Source organism: Pseudonaja textilis, chromosome 3 (assembly GCF_049901715.1).
Source record: "Pseudonaja textilis isolate UNSWEBS1 chromosome 3, rPseTex1.2, whole genome shotgun sequence".
Taxonomy (NCBI): Eukaryota; Metazoa; Chordata; class Lepidosauria; order Squamata; family Elapidae; genus Pseudonaja; species Pseudonaja textilis.
This window is the reverse complement of record NC_141992.1, coordinates 185,232,025-185,258,576: the sequence shown is the minus strand read 5'-3', so window position 1 is coordinate 185,258,576 and position 26,552 is coordinate 185,232,025. Positions and strand designations below refer to the sequence as shown.

The 26,552-nt window shown below is 40.1% G+C and overlaps 1 protein-coding gene across 2 annotated transcripts in view; it reads right to left on the bottom strand.

Moving 5' to 3' along the window:
• The window catches only part of COL14A1 (collagen type XIV alpha 1 chain), a 142,261-nt gene that overhangs the window by 28,591 nt on the left and 87,118 nt on the right, over window positions 1-26,552 (bottom strand). For both annotated transcript variants that reach the window (XM_087931683.1, XM_026703612.2), the window contains exons 37-44: window positions 24,269-24,364; window positions 22,171-22,224; window positions 20,515-20,568; window positions 14,263-14,316; window positions 11,508-11,579; window positions 9,430-9,465; window positions 8,648-8,714; window positions 7,260-7,448 (exon numbers count right to left, since the gene is read on the bottom strand). In XM_087931683.1, coding sequence (XP_087787809.1) covers window positions 7,260-7,448; window positions 8,648-8,714; window positions 9,430-9,465; window positions 11,508-11,579; window positions 14,263-14,316; window positions 20,515-20,568; window positions 22,171-22,224; window positions 24,269-24,364 — 622 coding nt within the window. The remainder of the gene's footprint in view (window positions 1-7,259; window positions 7,449-8,647; window positions 8,715-9,429; window positions 9,466-11,507; window positions 11,580-14,262; window positions 14,317-20,514; window positions 20,569-22,170; window positions 22,225-24,268; window positions 24,365-26,552) is intronic.

Sequence of the window (26,552 nt, the reverse complement as noted above, 5' to 3'; positions counted from 1 at the left end):
TTGGCTGTCAGTACTTCGGTCAGGGTGCATAGTTCAGTCTTTATGTGTGTCTTGTCTGCCAGATGTTTGGTTCTGGCAATTAGTGTTTTGGCCACAGAGTTTATCTGTGCTGGGTGGTGGTGGGATTGGGCATTGAGGTAGTGGCTGGTGTGTGTTTTCTTCTGGTATATGGTGTGTCCTAGTGTGCCATCTGGTTTTTTTTTGTAGATTAGTACATCTAGGAATTGTAGTTGTTTGTTTTTTTTATATATATATATATATTGTAAATAGTGATGTCTATTGCTGGTCTAAGACTGTAATAAAGTTATATTCTTATATTCTATTCTTATTACATTTTTTTTCATTGTTGTGGAGCTGATTTTTTTTTAAGTTATAGTGATTTTACTTTGACTTAAGAGTGCAGGTAGCATCAAAGTAAAATCTGGAAGATTAAAGGATAAACGGCTAAGTCAAATTCCCATGAATTTGATTTATCTGGATAAAACACCATTCTTAGAACTATTTAACCAACAGCCAAATCTTCAACCCTTAACCAGCTGCATTGTTTGTTATATTCTCATCAATCCTTTTGGTTGTCTTCTCTATTTATGGCTTCAGAGGCCAAGAAATTTCCCTAAGCATATATATTTAGTCAAGAGAACAATATCTCATATATTTTGAAATTTATGACCTATGCACTCATTCCATTCTGATTGCCAAATAGCTTAGGGAAGATTGTTAAACATATGACTCATTGATATAGTTCTCAATTTACAAACATTTATTTAGAATACAGAATAAGAGGGCTGGAAGGGACCTTGTAGGTCATCTAGCCCAACCCCCTGCTCAAACAGGAGACCATTTAGTACATTTGAAATTATAATGGCACTGAACAAAAGTGATTAACAGCTGGTTCTCGCACTTAGAACCACTACAGCATCTCTTAGAGTCATGTGATCAAAATTTGGGTCAAAACCAGCCTGTATTTATAATGGTTACAGCATCCTGAGATCATATGGTCACCATTTGCAAACTTTCAAGCCAGCTTTCAACAAGCAAAATCAATAGCCAGGCTCGCTTAATAACCACGTGATTAACTCCTGCAGTGATTTTTTTTTTTAAGTTGTAAAATTGGACTTAACTCACAGAACAACTGCTTTGCTAAGCAACAGAAATGCTAGTCACCATTGGATCATAGTTTGAGGACTATCTGTAAGTTTTTGTTTACAATACATTGAGAAATCTAACAAGGAAGCTTGGACGGAATGAACGTTTTTACTATTTACCACCAGAATGAAAAGATAAAAGTCTTTGGAGAATATCTTTCTGCTTGGAAAAGTTAAAGGCTGTCAAAAAAACATGTGAGGGGAAAAAAAATAGAGATCTGGCCAGATACTGATATCACAAATATGATCTTAGAACATCTCAGATAAGCAGACACTGACAAAGAATCCTGGTGAAATGACATCCATCAGATAGAATAATAGAATAACAGAGCTGGAAGGGACCTTGGAGGTCTTCTAGTCCAACCTCTGATCAAGCAGGAGACCCTATAGCATTTCTGACAAACGGCTGTCCAGTCCCTCCTTAAAAATTTCCAGTGTTGGTGCATCCACAATTTCTGGAAGCAAGCTATTCCACTGATTAATGGTTCTAACTGTGAGGAAATTTCTCCTTAGTTTGTTTGTTTATTTGTTTATTTATTATTTTATTTTGTCAAGCGATTATAAGATAACAGGTATAAGTATAAACATAGTTATGAATCATGAAATGGATACATATAAGAAAAATAAAAAGAAACAATAGGACAGGGCTGGTAGGCACGTTGGTGTGCTTATGTACTACAGACCTCTTAGGAAAGGGGTGAGGTCAATAGTAGACAGTCCAAGGTTAAAGTTTTTGGGGTTTGGGGAAGAAACCACAGAGTCAAGTAGAATATTCCAGACATTGACCACTCTGTTGCTGAAGTCGTATTTCCTGCAATCAAGTTTGGTGTGGTCTACCTTGAGTTTGTATCTATTGTGTGCTCTTGTATTGTTATGGTTGAAGCTGAAGTATTCATTGACAGGTAGGACATTGCAATGTATGATTTTATATACTATACTTAGATCAGACCGATGGCGGCGTAGCTCTAGATTTTCTAGGTCTAGAATTTCAAGTCTGGTGGCATAAGATATTCTGCAACGAGTAGAGGAGTGGAGAACACTTCTTGTGAAATATTTCTGGACTTTCTCAACTGTGTTAATATCAGATACGTAATGCGGGTTCCAGACTGATGAGCTGTATTCAAGAATTGGTCTAGCAAATGTTTTAGTTCTAGGTTGATTCTCTCCTTGATTAGTTTTTACCCATTGCTTCTTGTCCTGCCTTGAGGTTTGTTGCAGATTCAGATTGTTGCAACCCAGAACTAATAGCCTTCACAATAAAGGGCAATACTGGAATAGGTAATGTTTAAAAAACATCACTCCTCAAAGAAATAGCCAGTGATTTATTTCAAAAAGCCCACTGCGAGTTCATGGCAGTCTGGTCTCTTCTTGAAAGCTTCTAGGGATGAAGCTCCCACAACTTCTGAAGGCAACTTTTGTTCCATTGGTTGATTGTTCTCACTGTCAGAAAATTTCTCCTTATTTCTAGGTTGAATCTCTCCAAAGTGACTGAACAAACAGTATTCAGGACCTTGATTCTTAACTAATGATTGTATATGGACACATGAAATAAATTGTTTTGAATCATTTCACTGTGTCTTTTTCCTATAGGGCTATTAGTGTCAAATCTTTATTTATGTATTACTAGGACTTCTTTATTCAGCCAGAAAACTCCCTTTTAACTACCCTGTAATCCCTTTTATTGGAGTAGAGTTGGGGCCATTGAATGGACCTCAGTGTTTACTGGCTGGATGCTCTTCCTGACACCATACAGAGTTCACAGCAGATATTTTTTTTCTTTGAGCCCTAGGAGCAAAATCTCTGCTGCTGCTAGGATTTCGAGTAGAAGGTAGGCATTTTCACCACTAGGCCACTACACCGCTGAGTCACAAAAATGTTGCAGGTTTATGGAACAAGACTCCACCTTCTGAAATCTCAAACATATAGGGCCTTTGCAAAAGCTTCAAATAAATTGCTATTATTCAAATGGTTGAAAGCCTAGGCAATTAAACAGGAATTCGATGTAATTGTTGTGCTGTTGTTGTGAAACCATCTTCTTCGTGTAGCCTTTTTAAGAACAGCCCTTCGTGCGCTCACCAAAACCAAATAATGTCCTTGGCTTGAAATTGGAGTTAATGATGAAGAATATATCTGTTTGCAATCCTTTCTGATAGTCATTTTCTTATTCCCACATAAATTAATGTCCTACTGGAAAAGATGGAGGTAGTTTCCATGCTGTCCAAGTTGATTGTATATGTGTGGAAAGATAGAAACCTTATGGTAACAGAAGTTATTCTTCCAAATACATTGCCATAAAATCTCTTTATCTCTTTAAAATCTCTTCTTGTTTATTAGAAATTTGGACCTCGAATTGATGAGCTGCATGTGGCCATCAAATCCTCCCCATTTACTAACACAATCAGGAACCTTTCTGGATCTATCAGTACAATATTCAGAGACGGATTATAATTCACTTTAAATCTTGCTATTGGGTAATCTGCTAAAACACTGAAATTGAGAATATGAAAGTCATGGACATTCTGTTAAGGACATTCTTAAAGTGAATGCTGAAATATCAGGGACTTCTGTATCTGTTAAAGAAAAGACATTGGTAGGTGTCGAAGTGGATGAAATATCCAGAGAATCTCATTCATCAATGTTTCATTATCAGGTATATCCAATAACATTTTGAAACAGCTAATGTCAGCTTGCTTCAATTGTAGCCAACTCTCAAACCTTCAATGTACTATTGATAATTGGCAACGTTTTCAAAAGCGGTTTTCCATTGCCTTCCTCCTAGGGCTGAGAGAGAAGAACCGGCCCCATCACTCAGCTGGCCTTCATATCTAAAGTAGGAATGAAACTCAGTTTTCTGTACTCTTACTCCAGCATCTAATCACTAGATCAAACTGGCTCTCTTGGACCAGTGTAGGCCTCTATTAAATGTCCGCATAATCACATGTGGAAGTGAAAAAATATGCAAATAGTTGATCTTCTAAGCGTTGTCATTCCTAAGTCTTGCTAATAATTTCATTATCTCCAAATATCTCCACTTAAGCTTCGTGAAACTTCAAAATATCTATTGTTCCCCCACCAAAAAAAAAAACAGAAGTTGCAAGCAGTCCCATCCTCTTGCTCCAAATCTTTGTTTACCTGAAGTTTAGGAAACAATCCCAACATAGCAACCGAGAGATAGATCAAACTCTAATTCTGCTGCCATGGTGGCAGAGAAGCCCTGGTGGCGCTGGGGTTAGGAGGCGGTATTACAGGCAAACTCCGCCCATAGTCTGTAGTTCGATCCTGACAGGTTGCAAGGTTCATTCTGTCTTCCATCCTTCTGAGGTCCATAAAATGAGGAGCTAGATTTGTTGGGAGCAATATGCTAATATTGTAAACTACTCAGAGAGTGATGTAAAGCACTAGGGGCTGGTATATAAATCCAAGTGCTATTGCTATGGTGGTAGCAGAGTGGTAGCCTGGATTTCTGCGACTCAAATCCTAGCCTGGGTCTACCGATCCATTGTTATAAAAACAAAGAAGCAACAAATTGTCTTGCCAACTAGATCATCCTCTTTGTCAATATAGCTGGCTATAAAATTCTCAGCCTGAACTAGCCCACTGTCGGCATTTCCAAATGAGAAATTAAATTCTGCCAAAACGCCTTTCTTTTCTTTAACTTTGAAAACAATTTTGTTGACAAATTCTGAACGGGAGAACTGTCATGTTCTTTTATCTTATTTATTGCAAACTTAACTTTCCAGTATGTTCCGTGAAAACATACCAACCTGGCATTGGTTGTTTGGGAAAAACTACCATTGTTGAAGTCACTGTTTTTCTTCTTTGTAATTCATCTCTTTCACTCTGGTGTCAAATCTTTCAAGCTTAACTATATATATATATAAATTATGCATAGAATGCCACTTCAGTCCCTCTTCCTGTTCCATCCCACTTTGCTTTAGTTTCCCCATTTTAACTTTCAGCCTCTTTCTGGTTTCCAATTTCCCATGTCCCTCCGAATCTCAACTCCTTTTCTTCCTTGTGCCACCAAAACAAAGAAGCTCTTTGAACTTCTTTCCCACAGAAACCTAAATCTTCCCTCTTCTTCCTTTGGGGGGTCTTGGTGGGGGCTGAAAGGTTTCCTCATCAGAACCAACTCTGTGACATCAAATCCCATGGATACCAGATGAGGGGCTTAATGCATTAAGTGAAGGGGAAAAAATAACTAAACAATACAACTCCCAGACCTTCTACATTTGCATCTTAATTGGCTTGGGGGCCTGCTGAATTATACATATACTTATATGTGGAGTGGGGTGGGTGCTTTTGTGTGTGTGTGTGTGTTTGTGTGTAGGTATGTAAAAGATTCACTTCAGAGTAGATTTAGAACATAGAATAACAGAGCTGGAAGGGATCTTGTAGGTCATCTAGTCCAACCCCCTGCTCACGCAGGAGACCCTATACCATTTCTGACAGATGGCAATCCAATCTCTTATTGAAAGCTTCCAGGGATGAAGCTCCCACAACTTCTGAAGGCAGCTTCTGTTCCATTGGTTAATGGTGTTCACTGTCAGAAAATTTCTCCTTAGTTCTAGGCTGAATCTCTCCTTGATCAGTTTCCATCCATTATTCCATTTATGTGGTAGTATGCTATCAACTTCATGTCTATGGAGATTCTCAGTTATGCAATCATGGTGGTCTCAGAGGCGCTTTTTCAAAAGGCGGCTGGACTTTCTTGAAGATGTCTTGCTCCTCAGTTGAAGAAGCTTCCTCTCACTTTTTTACCTTGATTACAGAGCTTTGATCACAAGATTGATGCTTACTTTTTTATTAAACTATGGACATCTCTGTGTCCCTTCAACTTATTTATATAATAATTTGTAGAACCAGTCTTGAAAAGCTTTTATGAAATGATGGAGCACATTTTTTCTTGTACTCCAGAGAGTAGGAACAATGAGATAAAATTACAGTAGACAAGATTCTGAGTCAATAGTACGAATAATTGGTAGAAAGGTTACTAATGGGGAAATCTAGTAGAGTAGATTTCTGATATCACTAACATTTGTAGATTATTTCAAACATTCCTTGTAAACTTCTAATCCAAGGAACAAATATTACTTACACCTGTCCAGAACAAATTTCCATTCAGGATAAAGATCAATGGAAAGAGAAGACGTCTGGCGGAAAATATTTGTGCCTGAAATAATCTTTTTTATCCATTAAGGTCCATTTATTTCACAGTGAATTATTTATTTATTCTGGTTCCTGGATTTCAAGTCTTTTAGAAAAAAAATGGATGTATTTTGGATATATGTGGCATGGCCATGCCAAAAAAAAACCAGGATCTGTGCGTCAGAAATAATTCTGATAGTCCCTCATTCAGTCAGCAGGTTACCAAATCTGTCAATGACAGTGATAACTGATGGCTCCCACAGATCATCAGTTCTTCTGTCATTTGAGACTTCATAAGGAGAAGACAACTGATAGGATCTACATGGGCAGAAGACTATCGGGACTGAAGACAGATGAAAGAGAACATCCTAGTTCAAATTGAGAATAATACTTACCCAGGCACAATTTTCACATTTTGAGACAAAAATTCTATTTCGCAGAAGAGGCAGCCTCACCTAGATGCTCTTCTTAATAGGTAAAGGTAAGGTTCCCCTCACACATACATGCTTGTCATTTCTGGCTCTAGGGGGCGGTGCTCATCTCCATTACAAAGCCAAACAGCCAGCGCTGTCCGAAGACGTCTCCGTGGTCATGTGGCCCGCAGGACTAAACACCAAAGGTGCACTGTTACCTTCCCACCCAAGTGGCCCCTATTTTTCTACCTGCAGTTTTACATGCTTTCAAACTGCTAGGTTGGCAGAAGCTGGGACAAGTAACGGGAACTCACTCCGTTATGTGGTGCTAGGGATTCGAACCACCAAACTGCCGACCTTTCTGATCGACAAGCTCAGTGTCTTAGCCACTGAGCCACTGCATCCTCATTGAGCCACCGCATCCCCATATCTTAATAGGACTATTCTAATAATACATTTGAATATTTCCAAAAAATATCAGGCAACAACAGTAATCTGTCTCTCGTGGGCTTTGGACAAACTCCAGCTTTATATGTCTTAGTAGCCCACTTACCTCTTTCTCCTGGTGTTCCAGGTTGGCCAGGATTGCCAGGAAAACCTGGGCTTCCTGAAGATCCTTGCTCTCCCTGTGGTCCAGGTAAGCCTTGCCGTCCTGGTTCACCAGGGGGACCTGGGATAGTCCGTGTTGAGATTGAGTTGCTCGGAATCTGATTTAAGATGGAGCTGTATCTAGCCAGATGAGCTGCCAAGCAGACAAATGCAGAAAACATACGCTTTATCTAAGAACTCTATCCTGCAAAGTTTTATGTTAATAAAAATAAGAGGGCATTGATTTGAGTTATGAGTTGGGTCTAGCCCAGGGGTTTGCAACCTGCGGCTCTGGAGCCACATGCGGCTCTTTTGGTACTCTGCTGCTGCTCCCTATCAGCTGATCTTACCATTGGCTAGCCCCTCCCCATCACTCCTCACCTGGCCTGAGAAGATAAGGGTGATGGCAGAGGATGGAGACTCGCTCCATATTCCAGAGCAGGAGGTGATTGGGGGGGAGTGAGTGACATCAAGTTGGCTATGCCCACCCAGTCACACCGGTTGTTAAATTATTGGCTCCCGGTGTTTTCTTTTCTGTGGGAAATGGGTCCAAATGGCCCTTTGAGTGTTTAAGGTTGCAGAGTCCTTGTCATGCTCCTGTCAGAGGAAGATGCAGCCATCAGGGGGTGGGAGTGTGGCTCCGTTGGCTGTGGAGGAAACTGGGGAAAGGCAAAGTCCAGCTGGGCAGAGCAGAAAAAAGGTAGAACAAGGGAGAGGGAGTTCAGAGGAAGACCCAGGCCCACCCACTCTTCATCCTAATGCACGCAGGGAGGAACGGAGAAGGAAGCAACGTGGGGTGCGTGGCTTATGGGGGAAGAAAGGTCCCTGATTCCCTTCATTAGCCACACTTGGGAAGAGAGTTTAAAAGAGATGCATGCTGAGTGTGGTATCTGCTGGGAACAAACATGAGTTTATCTTGTGTTGACTTTGGTTATCTGTGTTCCTGGCATCCTCCCAACCGTGTTGAATTACTGCCGTTCTTTCACTTCTGGAATTCCTTCTTCTACCCTGCTGGACTAATTAACTCATCTTGCCTTGATTGGACTTATAGTTACAGTTTTTGTTGACCCCGTTTTGGACATGATTCTCTGCAGCCAAAGGCTGTTCCTGTGAGACTTTTTCTCCAGCCCAGAAGGTAACCAGGACATTGGGGGCAAAGTTGGAGCTAATAAAGGGACTCCTACTGATTATCTGACTGTGTTGCCTTTGGGCCATGCCCCGGGTCATCACACCCCTGCTCTAGCCCAATAAAGTACACAAAATGTAATTTTTTTTAAAAAAGCCCAAATACATCTAGCAGCTAAAACCTAGAAATCATTAGAACCATGATAGTACAGCAGTTCTTGTACTCACTTTGGATGAGCTGTTCACACACCTGACGAGCTACTGCCCGTACCATTGCATGGGTCTGAAGATCTCCCTGCACATTAAGGATATAGTGATACATCAGTTTCCATAAGCGGCATAAAATACAGATGTTCCTTACATACAATTCACCGTCACTAACTTGACCTCTTCCAAATGTGCTGAAAATACAATTCTTTGAACTTTCAATCCCCATGTGGCTTCCTGGGAATCCCAACTCATCTGAAGGGTACTAAACTGGGGAAAGGTTGAGATGTCTTGGCAGCACAGCCCATGGCCATGATGGTGAACCTATGGCATGCATGCTGGAAGTGGCACACAGAGCCATATCTGCCAGCACGTGAGCTGTTGCCCGCAAGAGATGCACTGCGCATGCACCCATGCCTCCCGACAGCCAGCTGATTGTCAGGTATTTGCCATGCATGTGGTGGGGAGGGCGCGCACACAAGATGTGTGCACATGTGCAGAGGCATGCGGCATGCATGGGGGGAGTTGTGTATGCATGCGCTTGGGGGGCGGAAGGGATCGCATGTTCACTGCATTATGGGTGCAGGCACGCGTGTGCGCATGCACTTTCGGCACGCAATGACAAAAAAGTTAGCCATCACTGGCCTATGGTGTCTATTCACAAGGTCCACAGGACTTACTCCTACATAAACACACACAGGACTGCCTACAGATCCTGAAAAAAGAACAACCCAACTCCCAAGGTAGTGTTTTAGTCTAAAAACAAAGAAGCGGCACTCAAAATCTGTGATTAAGGCACTTACACGTTCACCTTTCTCGCCTTTTACTCCAGGAAGTCCCTGGGTTGGAGAGAAGCACAAAATGTAATGTAAATAAGCACAACATGTAATGTAAATAAGTTCCACACTCCTTTGTAATTCACTGGCTTTTTAAAATGTGGCCACGTGTAAGTCGTGGGTTTTCCATCCCACTGCAACAATAATTCAAGAAAGATGGGAGTGTACTTCCCAACACACTTCAAAGATGACCTCAAAGTTTACCAGAATTAGTTAACTAGTGTGGTGTCTTTGTGATGAGGTGTGATATGCTCGTGAAGAGCTTTTGGCCATCTAGATATTGGTTGATATTTGGGTTAGAATAAAGGCATCTGTGTATATAATTAGTATAAGAGTCGTGGTGGTGCAGTTGTTAGAATGCAGTATTGCAGGGTATTCTGCCAACTGCCAGGAGTTCGATTCTTACCGACTCAGGTTTGACTCAGTCTTCCATATTTCTGAGGTCGGTAAAACGAGGAGCCAGATTGTTGGGGGAAATATGCTGACTCTGTCAAGTACTTAGAGAGGGCTTTAAAGCACCGTGAAGCGGTACATAAGTCTAAGTGCTATTGTTATAATAGCTTCAAAAAATGGTCATATTCCAGGAAGACTTTCATAGCGGATCCCACACTTATCAGTAGGATCTTTCAAACTCTGCTCTGCTGGGGAACTTGTGTAAAAAGATTTCTTGGAAGGCAGCCATTGTTTTCATTCTAAGTCAAAGGAAAAAAATTCAAATAGAGCTGTTTTAAATGTCTACAGAGGCGAAGTAAATGGTATTTCAGTAGTGCAGTTCAGTGGTGGGATTCAATTTTTTTTACTACCAGTTCTGTGGGCGTGGCTTGGTGAGCGTGGCAGGGGAAGGATACTGTAAAATCTCCAATCAGAGGTAGTATTTGCTGGTTCTCTGAACTAATCAAAATTTCCGCTACTGGTTCTCCAGAACTGGTCAGAACCTGCTGAATACCACCTCTGGTGCATGTCAAAACATGACAGTGTTTCCAAAATCATTTCTGTCTAGGCACATGGAGATAAAGCAAGGTGGAAATTTTCTCAGCTATACTGGTGAAAATCTTCCACCCCAACCAACGTTACAGTTAGCATTGGGTGCGGGAGTGTAGAGAGACTTTATGGGGATGACAAAAGGACCTTTCACTCAAAAGCTACTTGCTTTATGCGGGAAGGGTATGATTTTGTGTAAACCATGGCTAGGAGGAAAAATGAAATATCTGCTCCCTACACACATGAAAGATTATTTTCCTTTAAAAGGATGGTTTCCAATTTGGCTCTGAGGATGTTAGAAGAATGTCCAGGTCTTCAGCAGAAATCAGGTTGCATATCAAAATTATTGGAACACAACAGTTTTGATCATGGCAATGCCTGAGAGAAATGCCTGGATATCTGGGTTGTCCTACCATATTGTCATTTGTGTCTGCTTGAAAAAACATTTGCTTGATCATTTGAGGAACTGTCCTAGCCGCCAACACGTGGAAGGCAAAAATAAGATTACATTTATGAGGTATAGTTGAGGAGGTCCACAAAATAAAGTTGAGGAGATCCATCAAATAAAGATGGATCTACAAAATATTTATGGAATTATTCTCTTATATATCACAATGTACAAGTAAATTCGCCATTATTATTTCCTTTAATTGCTCATTCCATTAATGATCATTCAAAGTTATGAGAGCATTGGAAAAAGTAACTTATCACTGGTCTTAACTTATGGACCACCTCAGTATTCTCTGGGTTAGGTGATCAAAATTTGGACACTTGACAACTGGCATGTATTTATGACAATTCCAGCACCCTGGGGTCACACAATCACCATTTCTGATCTTCCCAGAGGGCTTCTGACAAGCAAAGTCAATGAGGTTGAAGCTGGATTCCTTTAACAATCATGGCCAAATAGGTCATAAAATCAGCCACAACTCACTTAACAACTACATTGCTTGCTGATATAAATTTAAGTCGCAATTATGGTCATAAGTAAAGGACTATTTGTACAGATGCAAACACACACACACACAGAAAGAGAGACAAGAGTATGGTGGACTTTTACTTACAGGTGGTCCAGCATCTCCTTGTGGGCCAACACTACCCATTATTCCTGGGACACCTGGAGCACCTGGTATTCCCTGCATAGAGAAAACAATAAAGTAATAGAAGTTCAGACAGCCTGATTCCCTGTTTATGTATAACTGTGCTTTGAAACTTTGCTGTTATTCTCTAACACCTTGGCCCAAGAATCAAAAAGACAGCCGATAAGTCATGGTCAGGTTAACTATGCACTTCCTCCACTGGTAAATCAAGTGCTAATCATTCCTGCAGAAGCACAGATATGGTCTCATCTACCAACCAAGTTATTTCCTCAGCAAACTTTTCCACAAAAGCAGCAGTAAATTTGTTGGCCCACGGATTTATTTAACAGATTAACAGACTTGGAAGGGAATTTTTAGGTCATCTAGTCTACCCCCTCCACCCCCCAAGGAAAAGAGTCTACATAATTTCTGACAAATGGCAGTCCAATCTCTTCTTGAAAGCCTCCAGTGATGAAACTTCTGAAGGCAAATTATTCCATTGGTTGATTGCTCTCACTGTCAGAAAATTTTTTCCTTATTTCTAGGTTGAATCTCTCCTTAATCAGTTTCAATCCATTATTCCTTGTCTGGCCTTCAGGTACAGAAATAAGTACAGAAATATTAGGAAATAAGTTGACCTCTTCCTCTCTGTGGCAGCCCCTCAAATATTGGAAGACTGCTATCATGTCTCCCCTGGTCCTTCTCTTCACTAGACTAGCCAGGCCCAGTTCCTGTAACCGTTCTTCGTATGATCATATAGAATTCTTTATTGGCCAAGTGTGGTTGGACACACAAGAAATTTGTGTTTGTGCAGATACTCTCATTGATTTAGTCTCCAGTCCCCTAATCATCCTGGTTGCTCTTCTCTGCACTTTTTCTAGAATCTCAACATCTTTTGAATAGTGTGGTGACCAACTGGATGCAATATTTGTCCCAGCATGGAAGACTTTCCATCTGTCATTCATAATGAAACCTTTTCTTTTGCATATCCATGACTATTTGCTTCTCAGATGACAACTCCTGTATTGTCCACAATGAGATTCATTCAGGAGTTTCCCAGATCTTCTTTCATTTTTTCCAATCATATCTCTTTGTTCTGCCCTCTCCTGATTACAGAGGTACTGGCTGTGTTTGCATCTCACGGTAATTCATAGTTTGTCTAAGAGCACTTAGACAATTGGCCTTGTCATCTCCCAAATAAAATATGTAAAATCATAGGCTGGAAGGGATCTTGGAAGACCTTGGGGTTTTTCTAATTCAATCCCTTGCCCAAGGCAAGTATCCTATACTAACCCAGAGAAATAGTTGTCTATTTTTGAAGACCTGTAGTGATGGAGCACCCACAATTCCAAGAAGCAAGCGGTTCCACTGATTATCTGTTCTTACTGTCAGGAAATTCCTTTTTATTTCCAAGTTGGATCTCTCATTAAGAACCTTCTACCCATTATTTCTTATCCTGCCCTCAGGGGCTTTGAAGAATGATACTTAAGACTGATCTGGATTGTTTTAACTGTTTATAAATATATTCCCCGATTTTCCTTCCTTACAGTTCAAACTATGATTACAATGATCCAGGCAAAATAAAATGGGTGAAATTAACTGCTAGATGAAGCAAGTTTGTGTTTTTTTTTAAATTTTTAAAGATTTTCTATTCCAGTCCCAAAGATGCTTTTTTTTTCAGGAGGCAACTGGACTTTCTTGGTTTTTTTTTTCTTTTGAAGACGTTTCGCTTCTCATCCAAGAAGCTTCTTCAGCTCTGACAGGACAGTGGGGAATGGAAAGATTTGTATTCCTTGCAAACAGCTTGTCATTTGCATCCTTTTAGAGGGTCGTTGAAGCACTTGGAGGTAATATCTGTGCCTTTGGGGTCACCTGGGTAGTTTTCCTGGTCCCTGAAGTCTGCAATTTTTCCTCTGGAAATCCATTCCTACTCCCACACCATCACCATTCAATGACTAAAAGAATGCAAATCACCAGCTGTCTGTAAGAAATATAAATCCTTCCATTCCCCACTATCCAGTCAGAGCTGAAGAAGCTTCTTGGAGGAGAAGTGAAATACTTTCAAAAGAAAAAAACAAGAAAGTCCAGTTGCCTCCTGTAAAAGTACCTTTGGGATGACCATGAACTGGACGACTAAGAATCTCTACAGACCATTTGCTATTCCAAGTTTTTGGCCTTGAGGTCTCTTTCCCAAGTTGGATCGATGGTCTTGACATGGAAATTCCATGGAAAAAAACCAGAAATGAAACTCTGAGCCATGACATCCCTGATGGATCATTCGGTGCCAAAGCTGGGACTAATAATTCTGGGAATAACTCCCTAATCTTTGGAATTGACCCAGGGTTTTAGCTATTGCACATTATGGTTTAAATTAGTTCAGAGATTCGTGACCTTTTAAAAAACATAAAGATTCTGATTCATCATCCATCATTTCTATTTTCTAAAACAGACCTCAAGTCTCATTTGAGATCCAGAAGTGCCTTTGGAAATAAAAATGATGCCAAAAGCATACACTTTATTTCACAAATAATTAGATATTTTTAAAAGTATAGTTGTTTAAGAGGTGCATTATTTGTGGGGACATGAGCATCGTTAGCCATTGTATGAGGAAATCCAGAGTTAACAGATTAACTTTGTTATTTAGCAATGAAAGCAAGTTAACACATATTCCTCATTCCCCTTTTGTGATTCAGAGTTTTTAACCATTTTTTAAAGAATGGAATAATATGATCGTGCTTACCACTGGTCCTGAGGAACCTGGAGGTCCAGTTGGTCCGTCTTTGCCTGTCACGCCCTAAAAGACATGAAAGTTCTTGGGTTACTGTTGTGCTCATTATAACGGTTTAAAAGAACTAGCCATATCATATATATGAAAGTTGTATTAATTCTCATATAGTTATAATACAGAGCTGTCAAACTTGATTTCATTGAGGGCCTCATCAGGGTTGTGTGACCTTGGGGGGCCGGAGGGGCATGGCTAGCTCAATGTCACTCATGTCAGGGGCGCCGGTGGGGGCCCGAGCACTCTGCCAGTGAAAACGGGCTCCCAAGCTCTGTTTTCACCTGACATGGCCTCCTGCAACCCTCTGCCAGTGAAAACGGAGCTCGGAAGGACCGTGTGCGGGCCTCATAAACTCCATTTTCAGCTGCGATGGCCTCCTGCAACCCACTGCCAGCATTTTCACTGGCAGAGACACCACAGGCCAGTCCTTAACTGATTCCAGGGGGTCCCCCATGGGCTAGATCAAAGCACCTCGTGGGCCAGATATGGCCTGCAGGCCTTGAGTTTGATACCCCTGATATAGTACTATATAAAGCTAAATAACTGAACTCATTGTCATCTGTTTCCTTTTGCTTAATATTAACCAAAAACAAATAATGGCAGAGAATTCCAATAAATGATTTGGATTGATAAAATGGATGGTTATTGTAGAATTTTTGGAAACCTTTTAAACTTAGTTCCTAAGGCTAAAGTGTATTACTCATATGGCTGTTTGTAGGAGAAGGAATGGCAAAAACTGGGACAGAGCCAAAAGAGGAATCAGCCTAGAATCCCTATGTAGTCACAACCAAACAAGTCCAACCTCCCATGAATTTGTTAGCTCTTATTTAATACCAAGATAGTGGTCTTAGTTGAGTAGATTCTTGTGCCTACTCATGATTCATTAGTAATAAATTACTAATTACTAATGATTAGTAATAAATCGGTTTAATTGTAATTTCATGTGTGGTCCTGATCTTTTGCACCTGACACTTTCTATGCAAGATTTCTGTAGCATTTACAATAAAATTCACATTTATGCTTTAAGCCAAATATTCTACTTTTGGAGTCACGTAGATGTTCTTGATTGATTGAATAAAGCTAAAGTGGAATTGTTGCAGCTGACTCCTTCATAGTTTGTTTCTGCTATGCTCATTTGCTATACACGCACACACACACACACACACTTCATTTCCACCTTTGCATAGACCATGTAGTCCTGCTTCTCAAGGTTTGCAGTGTGAGCATGTGTGCAAAAAAAGGAGATTAACTGGAAAGCAGTTTAGGGAATGAATTCATATTGCCATATTGTGATAAATAACAGATGTGGAATTCTCTTTGCTTATTCTTCCAAGTTCAAAACTTAATCCCAGAAAAATTACAGTAGGGCAGTTTGTAATAGTATTAGTGGCATGACAGTGAAGACAATGGTGAAGGCAACTTTTAGCAACACCTTTGCTAAAAGTGTTCAAGTGGAGGTCAGATAGTAAACTGTATTCCTACTTTGAACAAGAGGACGGACTCCATGCCTAACTGGTCCAGTTCATCTCTAGTTTCCACAGCATGCAAGTCAACTGGAGAACTGCTACTTTTAAGACTATGAAGTTGCTTGTTGCATATACTGCACATTCTAATCAGAGGTGGTATTCAGCAGGGTCTGACCAGTTCTGGAGATCCGGTAGTGGAAATCTTGAGTAGTTTGGAGAACTGGCAAATCCCACCTCTGGCTGGCCCTGCCCCCATCTATTCGCTGCCTCTCGAGTCCCAACTAATCGGCTGCCCTGCACAGGAGAACGGAGCTGGAAAGCAGGCTAGTGGGTTGGGGAGGAAATGGGGATTTTACAGTATGGTTCCCTTGTCATACCCACCAAGCCACGCCCACCAAGCCACACCCACAAAACCGGTAGTAAAAAAAAAATTGAATCCCACTACTGATTCTGATGTTGTTTCTCACATGGCATTCTTTTTACACCAAAGCACACATGCCCACACACACACCAAATTTAAAATATGTCTGTGAAGATTCTCAATCATTTGTCTGTGCCGAAGATACTTTTTCAAAAGGCAATTGGACTTTCTTGTGTTTTTTTTTTCTCCTTGAAAATGTTTCACTTCTCATCCAAGAAGCTTCTTCAATTCTGCAACTTCAAAAGCTTTTTGGATGAAAAGCTAAAGTTTTCAAGGAGGAAAAAAACAACAAGAAGAAAGTCCAACTTCCTTTTGAAAAAGCATCTTGGAATACATAAAATATATATGTAATGGCGGGGAGCAGATAGGATCAATCAATTGAAAATGGTAGGCATGGCAAGGCAAGTGAAACCTTGCCGTTTTTAATGATATGCCACAATAACACAGATTTAAAAGGGGCAGGGTGCCCTTGATTAACACAAGCTGAAAGCAAGGCCAGCTTTAGAATCCAAGTGATTTTAGTAATGTGAGAGTGCTGTTATCACACCCGATGGCAAATACATTGTGCACATACTATTCTGAGAAGGAAAATATTATTTGATAGGATGGCCAGCAAAGCTGCCTTAATTCTCCAAGTGCCTCTAAAACTTACGGATTCTAAGTTTTACAGTGTAGTTTTTAGATATATAAACTTGGAAGAAAGTCATGAGATGAAACATACGAGCGGATACTTTATGATGCATACCCATTGTAATGTCTTATTTATTGTAATGACTGAGCTGAGAATAAATGTATGGCAAAGAATTGTTTCTCTTCCTCTCCTCTACGATTCCTGAGACACAGAGTTTGATAGTTTGCTTAGAATCATAGCTGGCAGGCCAGTTTTTTCCTTTAAAATAAACAAACTCTTGTAAAATAGTTCCCTGTCATCTGAACAAACTTAACATCTGTGTAATGTGCTTAGGAAAAGAATCATTTGGAATGAAGAGGGTTTTAACCCTGTTACTAGATGTGCTTGCAGAAATAGCAAAGCAGATCAGTTTGACAGACGGAGAGAGAGAGGGGAAGAGGGGAGAGGGGAAGGAAAGGAAAGGAAGAAGGAAAAAAAAGGAAGGAAGGAAGGAAGGAAGGAAGGAAGGAAGGAAGGAAGGAAGGAAGGAAGGAAAGAAAGAAAGAAAGAAAGAAAGAAAGAAAGAAAGAAAGAAAGAAAGAAAGAAAGAAAGAAAGAAAGAAAGAAAGAAAGAAAGAAAGAAAGAAAGAAAGAAAGAAAGAAAGAAAGAAAGAAAGAAAGAAAGAAAGCTATTACAATTAGAACATGGAAAGTTAGCAGAACACAACCCTATTTTTTACTGTTTATCATTCTTGGCTTTACACACAATGACTCAATGATAGACTAAAGCCAAGGAGATGGAAAATTGTAGGCAGTTAACTGTCATGGATGGTAAGCAAATAAACAATCCCAGTTATGAATAGCTTTATCCCACAACCTCCCTGTCCATGAAAAGAAATGATAGGCACAAAGATGCTCAAGAAAAGTCGTGCAAAGCAGGAGAAATTTTATTGTTTTGAAGAAAGGCACTTTCTACTTGGCAAGCATTTTCCCCATAGGTTTTGCACTGTCCTGTGCTTCTACAATATAGATTGCTACCTTTATTATTCAAACAATGTTATTATTATTGCAAACTGACATACTCTGCCCAGGTATTGGGCCCTCCAGATGTTGCTGCAACTACAATACTACCATTCCTCACCCCAGCTAGGAAGCTACAGGTTCTCCACTCCTATGCTTTATGCCTCACCCAAGGTGTAAGACCAGGTTATGGAACCTAAAAAGATGTTTATTTTTAAGTTAAAGTTAAAATATTTATAAGTTATAGCAAATTAAAATATTTCCTTCATCTATGCTTTCTCTCTTTTTTAAAAAAAATGGCATTAGCACTTAGACTTTTACACAGTGGTTACATGAATCAATCCTGAGCCAGTGAGGATTGAACTTCTGGGAGTGGGCAGAGTTTGCCTGCAATACTGCTTTCTAACTACTGCACCACCACAGCTCAATAATAATACAATTGAGACCTTAATATTATGGTAAGTAATTCATTTCAGGCCAAAACTATTGTCATATAACTATGTACTTCAATATGACATGCAGTGGTCCTTTTTTAATGTTATGCTCAATTTTGGATGACAAGTTATATAATTTTAGGTTTGCATCCTAAAATGCTATTATTGTTGATAGAATGGTTACTTTTTTCTTCTTCTTATCAGTACTTTCAGCTTTATGAATAATAGTATAATTTACAACATGTGTGTGTGTGTGTGTGTGTGTGTATTACAAACTATTCTAAAAATACAAATTCCAGGTATATTTGTAAAAGAAGAAACAGACATCCTGCGATCTCCAGAACTTAAAATTACATTTATTGTACTTACTAAGCTTAATACTCTGATGTCAACAGAGGCTGACGAAAGCTTAGTAAGTACAATAAATGTAATTTTAAGTTCCAGAGATCACAGGATGTCTGTTTCTTCTCATACATACATGCATACATACATACATACATACATACGTACGTACGTAATAAAAATTACCGCATTGAAATTTGCATTGAAACAATACCATGTATCAAGATTCATAACATTTCAATAGGAAAAAAAAGAATGGGGTATGACAGAAAAGCCTGCAGAAATTAATATATTTGTTATATTCATCATTCCCCTTCCAATCTCTTTCATCTATCACTCATTTCTTCATAGCAAACACTCCATCCACAGTTTCTCTTATTAAACTCTGCCAGTAACTATCATAACTTCAACCAGGCTCTCAATCTCAGCTATTACCAAAGATGGTAACAAGGTTGAAGTATAAGCCAGATGTTTCTAGATCAGGGGTGTCAAACTGGCGGCCTGTGGGCCGGATGTATCACGTGCAGGCCACGCCCATCCCAGCTCCGCAAAGGGGGAAAAAAAAACATTGAGAAACATCACATGATGGCAATGTGACACTGTGAGTTTGATATCCGTGTTCTAGACCTTCAGACAACCTTCAGTGACCCATCTTCGGTCCTTAGCTTCTGATTCATCTACAGGTGGTCCTCAACTTACAACAGTTCATTTAGTGACCGTTGAAAATTACAATGACACTAAAATAGTGACTTGTCCTTCACAAATTCCTTCTCAAGAATATTTGAAGAAAATAAAAGATTTCAATTTTTAAAAAAATCCTAAAACACAAAGCTCATTGAGAAAATGTGGTGTGCACCACATCTATATACACACTGACTGACAGTTCTAAAATTGTACTCCCAGACATCTGGATAACATACAGAAAACTGTTATATATTTAGACCAAAGCGAATCTTCCTTCGGAGTAAATATTTATAGAAGCAATTCTAGTTCATGTCTATAACAAATAAAAGCTCCATCCAGTTTGATAATAGCATTTGCTCCCTGCTAAGGGTGAACCAAAACCCCAACAACAATATCATGAACTGACACAAACAGGCCATCGATGGAATGGCGTAACTCGCTTCAGGCAACATCAGATGCTGTAGAGAAAAGAAGGCAGGAATTCATTTCAAAATATTTGCCGGAGTGGAAGGAAAAACATTAGGACTCTGCTTCAGCAGGAGGAAGAAATGGTAATATCCCTTTTTTCCAGCCTCTATATTCCAAACATCTGGAAAGTACAGTATATCCATCTCAGACACAAAAGAATAAAAAGCCGCCTGTAAAAGAAAGACTGCACTCCAATTTCATAATCTCAACCAAAATTAGCCTTTTGAAGCCAATCTCTTACTGAAAATAAATTTGGGGAATTGAGTTGACATTTGTAGTGGCTCTTTGCAGGTCCCCTTAAGGTGAACTAAGAAATGCTTTTATTCTTAGCCTCTGCAGAATCAACATCTGTCAGCCATCCTGGGTACTTCCCTCACCAGGATTCACCGTGAAGCATCTTAACACCACTGAACTAAATCAGAATTTTCTTCTGGTAGAGGAAGAATAAAGGGTCTCTAGGACTGGTTATGTACAACATGCTAGATTAAGCTAAAATGGACTTTGGTGTTTTGGAATTCAACAGGTTGTGTGATAATCCAACCACTAGGAACTGATGTTGTCATGCTAAATGATAACATGGTTTCTTTCTTTGGGTCTTGTATGACCTTAATACAGGAATTGTGTTTTGATCATCCAGGTATAGCATTGAAACATATAATGTGAACTCATCCCAGTAAGAGCAGTTTACAGTATGTAAAATTAAGCATTAGAAGAACAGAGCAAACTGAAGTAGCTGGATGATTACTATTAATTCTTTCATATTACCCTTGGACCTTGGCTTCCATCTCGTCCTGGTGACCCCGTTGGTCCTGGAATACCCTGAGGAACACCCAAAAAAAGTCAAATTATACACTTAAATACACATTTCTGCTAATAATAGCAATAATCGTGTAAATTTACTTATCCATATTTCTAAAAAGAATATATAAATCTAAATATAGACTGATTAATGGCATTGCTCGGTCCACCTATCACTTTTATTGAGCCACGAAGCTTCAGGTAAATGTTCTGAGGGAGAGTCAAACCAATTACCTTGGAATCAAATGTCTGAACTGAAGGTTTCATTATGCCTGCAGCTTGCAGGGACATCACAGGTGTAAATGGGCCAGGCATTGTCAGCCTTCTCACTAGAGAATTGTGCAGGTAGCATTGCATGCAATTGCTTTCATCAGACAAAATACGGTGAGCCTTTGTTAGGCACCCCCAGCAGCACAGAACTAGCTGAGTCCTGGAACTTTGAAACATATTCTCCATACTTTTACAACTGTCAAGGTTCAGCCCTTGCCTGACACCTGCTAGGATGCCAATTCAGATACACCTTCCATCTCCAGTTCCCAAGCTCCCTTCTTGCAACACTGAGGATCTTTCATAAGCAAAAAGTGGAAAATCTGGAGGATAGCAAGGTGACCTGGAGGATAAAGAAGATGTTGACATTAGAGGACCAATTCTTTAGCCTACCTGAGTCTGACAGGATTTGCTTTCTAATTATTTGAGAGAGACTGGCCAAGCCAGGGGCAGGAGTCAAACAGGGAATTAGTCTGGAATCCTACATGGGCACAAAAGACGTCTCTCACATACACACCATTTGTATGCCATTGAACTTTATCTGGGTTTACTCAGGTACAAGCCCTCAATCTGAGAAGATTCCTGTGTGTAGACTTGAGCAATAAAACTACTAATTGAATTCTACACATCTGGATCTGGTTGTTCATGACTGACATCAGCGTAAGACATAATGCTCCCAAGTACCTTGACCCAAATGGTGCTACACTTCCTGCACATTGGATGTAGAGAGCACTAGAGTGTAGTACTTATAGCAACAGTTCTACACATTAACAAAAGCACACTCAAAGTTCTCCAAGAAACATGCACCGGAGGGCGAGAAAACCCAAACTCTCCTGTTGTTCGTCATTTGAAATTTAATTATTCAGCCCTAAGAATAATGCCATCAAGATTAAGAATTTAGAGTCCAATCCTCTCTGATGATCTCCAATTTCTAATTGATAACCACCAATACCTCTGATGGGAACAAAATTCACAGAAAAACTTATTCTTAATTCCTCTGTTGGTGAATGATTACAGTAATAATAGTAATAGTGCTCAGTCACTCATACATGGTCATCTCTCATCTGCATTACTGCAATGTGCTCTACATGGAGCTACCTTTAAAGAGTCCCAAAGGTGGTTTTTCAGGAAGCAACTGGACTTCCTTGTTTTTTCTTTTCAATTTAATTCTTGCAATTGCAACTGTTCCTATATTTATAACTTTTATATTTCAATTTTTATTGCTTTGTAAACCGGAGTCACTCCAGATAGTGAGATGGGCAGTATGTAAATGTAATAAATAAAGAATAATACAGCTCTGAAATTTCTAATGGCTGAGTAGTTGCACTCACTTCATTCTAGACCAGAAATGATTACCTGAAGACCCGGACGCCCAATTTCTCCCCTTTCTCCTTTTTCCCCGATTGGTCCCTGAAAATGAATAAATGCTCTTTATTATTTATTTCACTGCTCTCCTTTTTTCTCATCCAAACAAAATGATTAATTTTCTATTTCTTTCTGCAGAAGGAGAAAAAAAGGAATCCTAACATTGTTTTTATGAGACTATGTTAAGAAAGTTTTCAACTATGAAAAAAAAGGGTGGGGTAGCCCTTAATTAAATCCTTAAGCCATGGCATCTGATTCTTTTTTAATTTTAGCTTGTTTTGATCTACAGTTGTTGGGCAGACTGTAGATTACATCCATTACACAAGCAGACTTTTAACCACAAAGTTGGTTTTCTTTAGTTCCTCTCTGCCTCCACCTTCCCATATCTATGTCTCCATATCTGGCCTAGAGGGAAGGAGAGAAGAAAGCAATCTGCTGATACAGCCCTAAAATTATAAAGAAAAGTAAGAAGAGGAGAATCACAAAACAACAACAACTACTTCTTCTTCTTCTTCTTCTTCTTCTTCTTCTTCTTCTTCTTCTTCTTCTTCTTCTTCTTCTTCTTCTTCTTCTTCTTCTTCTTCTTCTTCTTCCTCCTCTTCCTCTTCCTCCTCCTGCCATATCCATCATTGGGTGTTGGCAATTCTATTTTTATCAATAGTATGAAAAAGTGCTGCTGAATTTTGTCCAAACCAGTCTCTTGGACTTTGAAACCATGATGTTCTTCTTCTGCCTGGACCTCTCATTTGCCTTCAGTCTTTCTTTGGAGGATTAAGTGAAATATGCCGTATTTTTGTGGGTGTTGCATCACATGTCCGAAATATTAGCTTTTTTAATGGTTTTGATGATTTCTCTTGGCTTTCCCAGGCAATTTATCACCGCCTCATTTCTGATTTTGTCAGTCCAACTTATACATAAAAGCCTCCTATAAATTTACATTTCAAATGCTTCTGGTCTCTTCAAGTGGCTTTCTGTCAGAGACCAAGTCTCCCCTCCGTAGAGCAGGATGCAAAGTCTGACAAGCCTGATTTTCAATCTCAGGCTTATGTCGTGACTGCAGAAGATCTTTTTCATTTTGAAGAATGCTATTCGAGCTTTCTCTTTTTACTTCAGTGGTCATGTTCCAGCTTTCATGTAAATTAGAACTGATGGAATATTTTTCTTACCCTTATTATATTATGATGCTACTTTTTAGGATATTACTTCTGATGCTACTTTGTCTAGATCAAACTTTTTATAAAATCCCCTAGGCTGTCATTGCAGTGGCTGAAACTACACAAAGAAGGGGACCACTGTTGGATCAGATGAAATCCCCATCTAAATCAATTTCCTAGTTCTGACAGCAATATTTATTTATTTATCAAACAAATGCCGCCAGAAGCATGTCATGGAAGCGCCAACACTCTTCTGCTTGTGATCCTCAGCAACTGGACAAGAAGTATCTAACAGAATAACAGAGTTGGAATGAACCTTGGAGGTCATCTAGTCCAACCCAAGGGCTGAGATTCTACCGGTTCAGACTGGTTCTATAGAACCGGTTGTTATGATTCTGTGCAGTTCAGAGAACTGGCAAATCATGACCCTGGCTGGCCGTACCCCTCTCTGCCGGCCCCTCCCATCCCCTCCCCACCCAGTCAGTCCTTATCGCACATGCCCGACATCACTGATTGCATTCTTCCCCATCCAGTCACTTAAGGTATTTCTTCCCCCACCCCCTGAAGACCAGCTGTTCCAATGATCAGCTGTGCCAGGATCCCACTCACTGTCTTACTGCTTCACCCAGGAGGCTTCCCTGAGGCCAAGGAGGCAAAAAGGGGTGCAGGGGGAGCTGTACCCCCCATGCACTCTGTGTTTTGCCTTCCTGGGCCCTTGGGAGCAAAAACACCCCACCCCGGAGGCTTCCCTGAGGCCCAGGAGGCAAAAAAATGTGGGGGGAGTTGCTCCAAAAAAAGAAGAAGCAAAGAAGAAGCCACGCCCACCCAATCACATGGCCACACCCACCTAGCCACACCCACCTAGCCACACCCACAGAACCAGTTGTTAAAAAATTTGAATCCCACCCCTGGTCCAACCCCCATAATAAACTTACTGGAGGTCCTTCGATTGAGAGTCCGCTTGGCCCTTGTGGTCCAGGAGGCCCTTGAGGGCCCGGAGATCCAATTTCACCTCGAGGTCCTTCAGGTCCCTACAAGATCATCACAAAATCCATGCTCAAAATATAGCAGTTATACCCTTGATTTATTTACATAACCTACTTTATCCTGCTGTTTATGCTAACATGTCCCAGCAACGTTTACAAACACAACATAAAAGGAATGAAAAAACTGAATCGCGGTCCTTGACTTACAACTCTAAGGGATGGTGGTAAAAATGCTCGCCATGTGACTGGACTTATTTTTATCTTATTAGCAATGGTCACTAAGCGAACCTCACGAACCTGTTAAGCAAATTCTTGTGGCTGTTAAACAGACATTTTGGTCCTTAAGCAACTGCTGCAGTCAATAAGCAAACACCAAAGTTAAGCAAACCTACAGTCTATGCGGGCAGGTTTTTGCCAGAAACCAGAAGTGAACACTAGTTCCCAGACAAAATGTCATAAATGGTAGTTGTTTGATTACAGGGCACTGCAAAAAGCAGCTACAGCTATAGCCCTCGACTTACAACAGTTAGAATAGAATAGAATAGAATAGAATAGAATAGAATAGAATAGAATAGAATAGAATAGAATAGAATAGAAAATAGCACAGTTGTAAAGGACTTTAGAGGTCTTCTAGTCCAACCACCTGCCTAGGCAGGAAACCCTACACCACTTCAGACAAATGGTTGTCCAATCTCTTCTTAAAAACTTCCAGTGTTGGAGCATCCACAACTTTTGGAGGCAAGTTGTCCCACTGGTTAATTGTTCTAATTTCTTCTTGGTTCTAGGTTTCTTCTCTCCTTGATTAGCTTCCACCCATTGCTTCTTGTCCTGTCCTCAGGGGCTTTGGAGAATAGACTGACCCCCTTTTCTTTGTAGCAGCCCCTGAGATATTGGAACTGTTAGGTATAACATAGGTCACCTAACGTAGTTTGGGTAAAATAATATATATAAGCTATGATTGTTAGTTTAACTGTGTGTCACTTTAAATGCAAAGCATGTAATTTTGGGTGTGGTGTGAAACCACCATAAGAGGGAGCAAGACAACCTGATTGATTGCTGACGATTCCCTGACGGTTTGCTGGCAATTACTGACAATTACTGGATTGGATTACGTTGATGGTTTGTTAGCTGCGTCCTTCCCCTACTGAAGAGTTGCTGAAGGAAGAGAGGAGTTTTTGAGTTCTTCATATCTCTCTACTGCGAGGAGATATATCACCGGACTGATATTTGTAAGTGTACTGACCTCTCTTTTTCGACACTGGAATTTGCAACTGAATAATCCCTGGACGGACTGAACTAAGTGAATGATATATGGACTGTTTTGACTATGCTTTAACTCTTGCTGGAATAAAACTATTTAATTAGCACTGTGCCTCTGTTTACTGAGTGTAAGCTACAAATAAAAACGATATCTCACATATTCTGCCTGCCTGCCTGACTGCCCTGCAGATCTTGCTAGGGTGTATCCCTAACAGGAACGCTGATTGTTTAGTGACTGTTCATAGTTACAACGGCACTGAAAAAGGTGACTTATGACCACTTTTCACACTTATGACCATTGCAGCGTCCCCATGGTCACATGATTTACATTCGGATGCTTGACAACTGGTTCATATTTATGACGGTACTGCAATGTCCCAGGGTCATGCGATCACCTTTTGCAACCTTCTTACAAGCAAAGCCTGAGAAGAACAAACTATGGGTGTTTAAATGCTGTAACTAAGTAGTGGGGATCTTTTCTGGGTCAGCAGCGTGTCTGATTCGCATTCAATATCCTCATTATTTGTTAATTCAACTTCAGTCTTTTTAAAATCATTGGGGACACACAGATGCTGACATTGAGGTGATATTCAAGTGGGAATTGAAACAGATCATCAATAAGGAATGGTATGATCCCATTCCTAGCCTTATTAGCCTACATGTGGGCTATTGGGTGTATTGGGTGAGCAGCGTTTTATCCTACATTTTGTGTGTTTGTGTGTGTGTCTGTCTGTCTCGGTGTGTGTAGGGTGAGGAGCGTTCGCCAAAACTACATTGTCCAATTTCAGATATTTTTGGTGGTGCAATATACTGGCCACTCCAAGTCTTGTGCAAGGGTAGTTTTGTGTTTATGCGTACTATAGATATATAGGTGGGCTGTAGGAATTGTATAAAAACAACACATCACAAAAACATTGGCATTCCTGAAACTTTTCATACCATTTTGGTGCCAAGTACATGTATGTAACAGTTT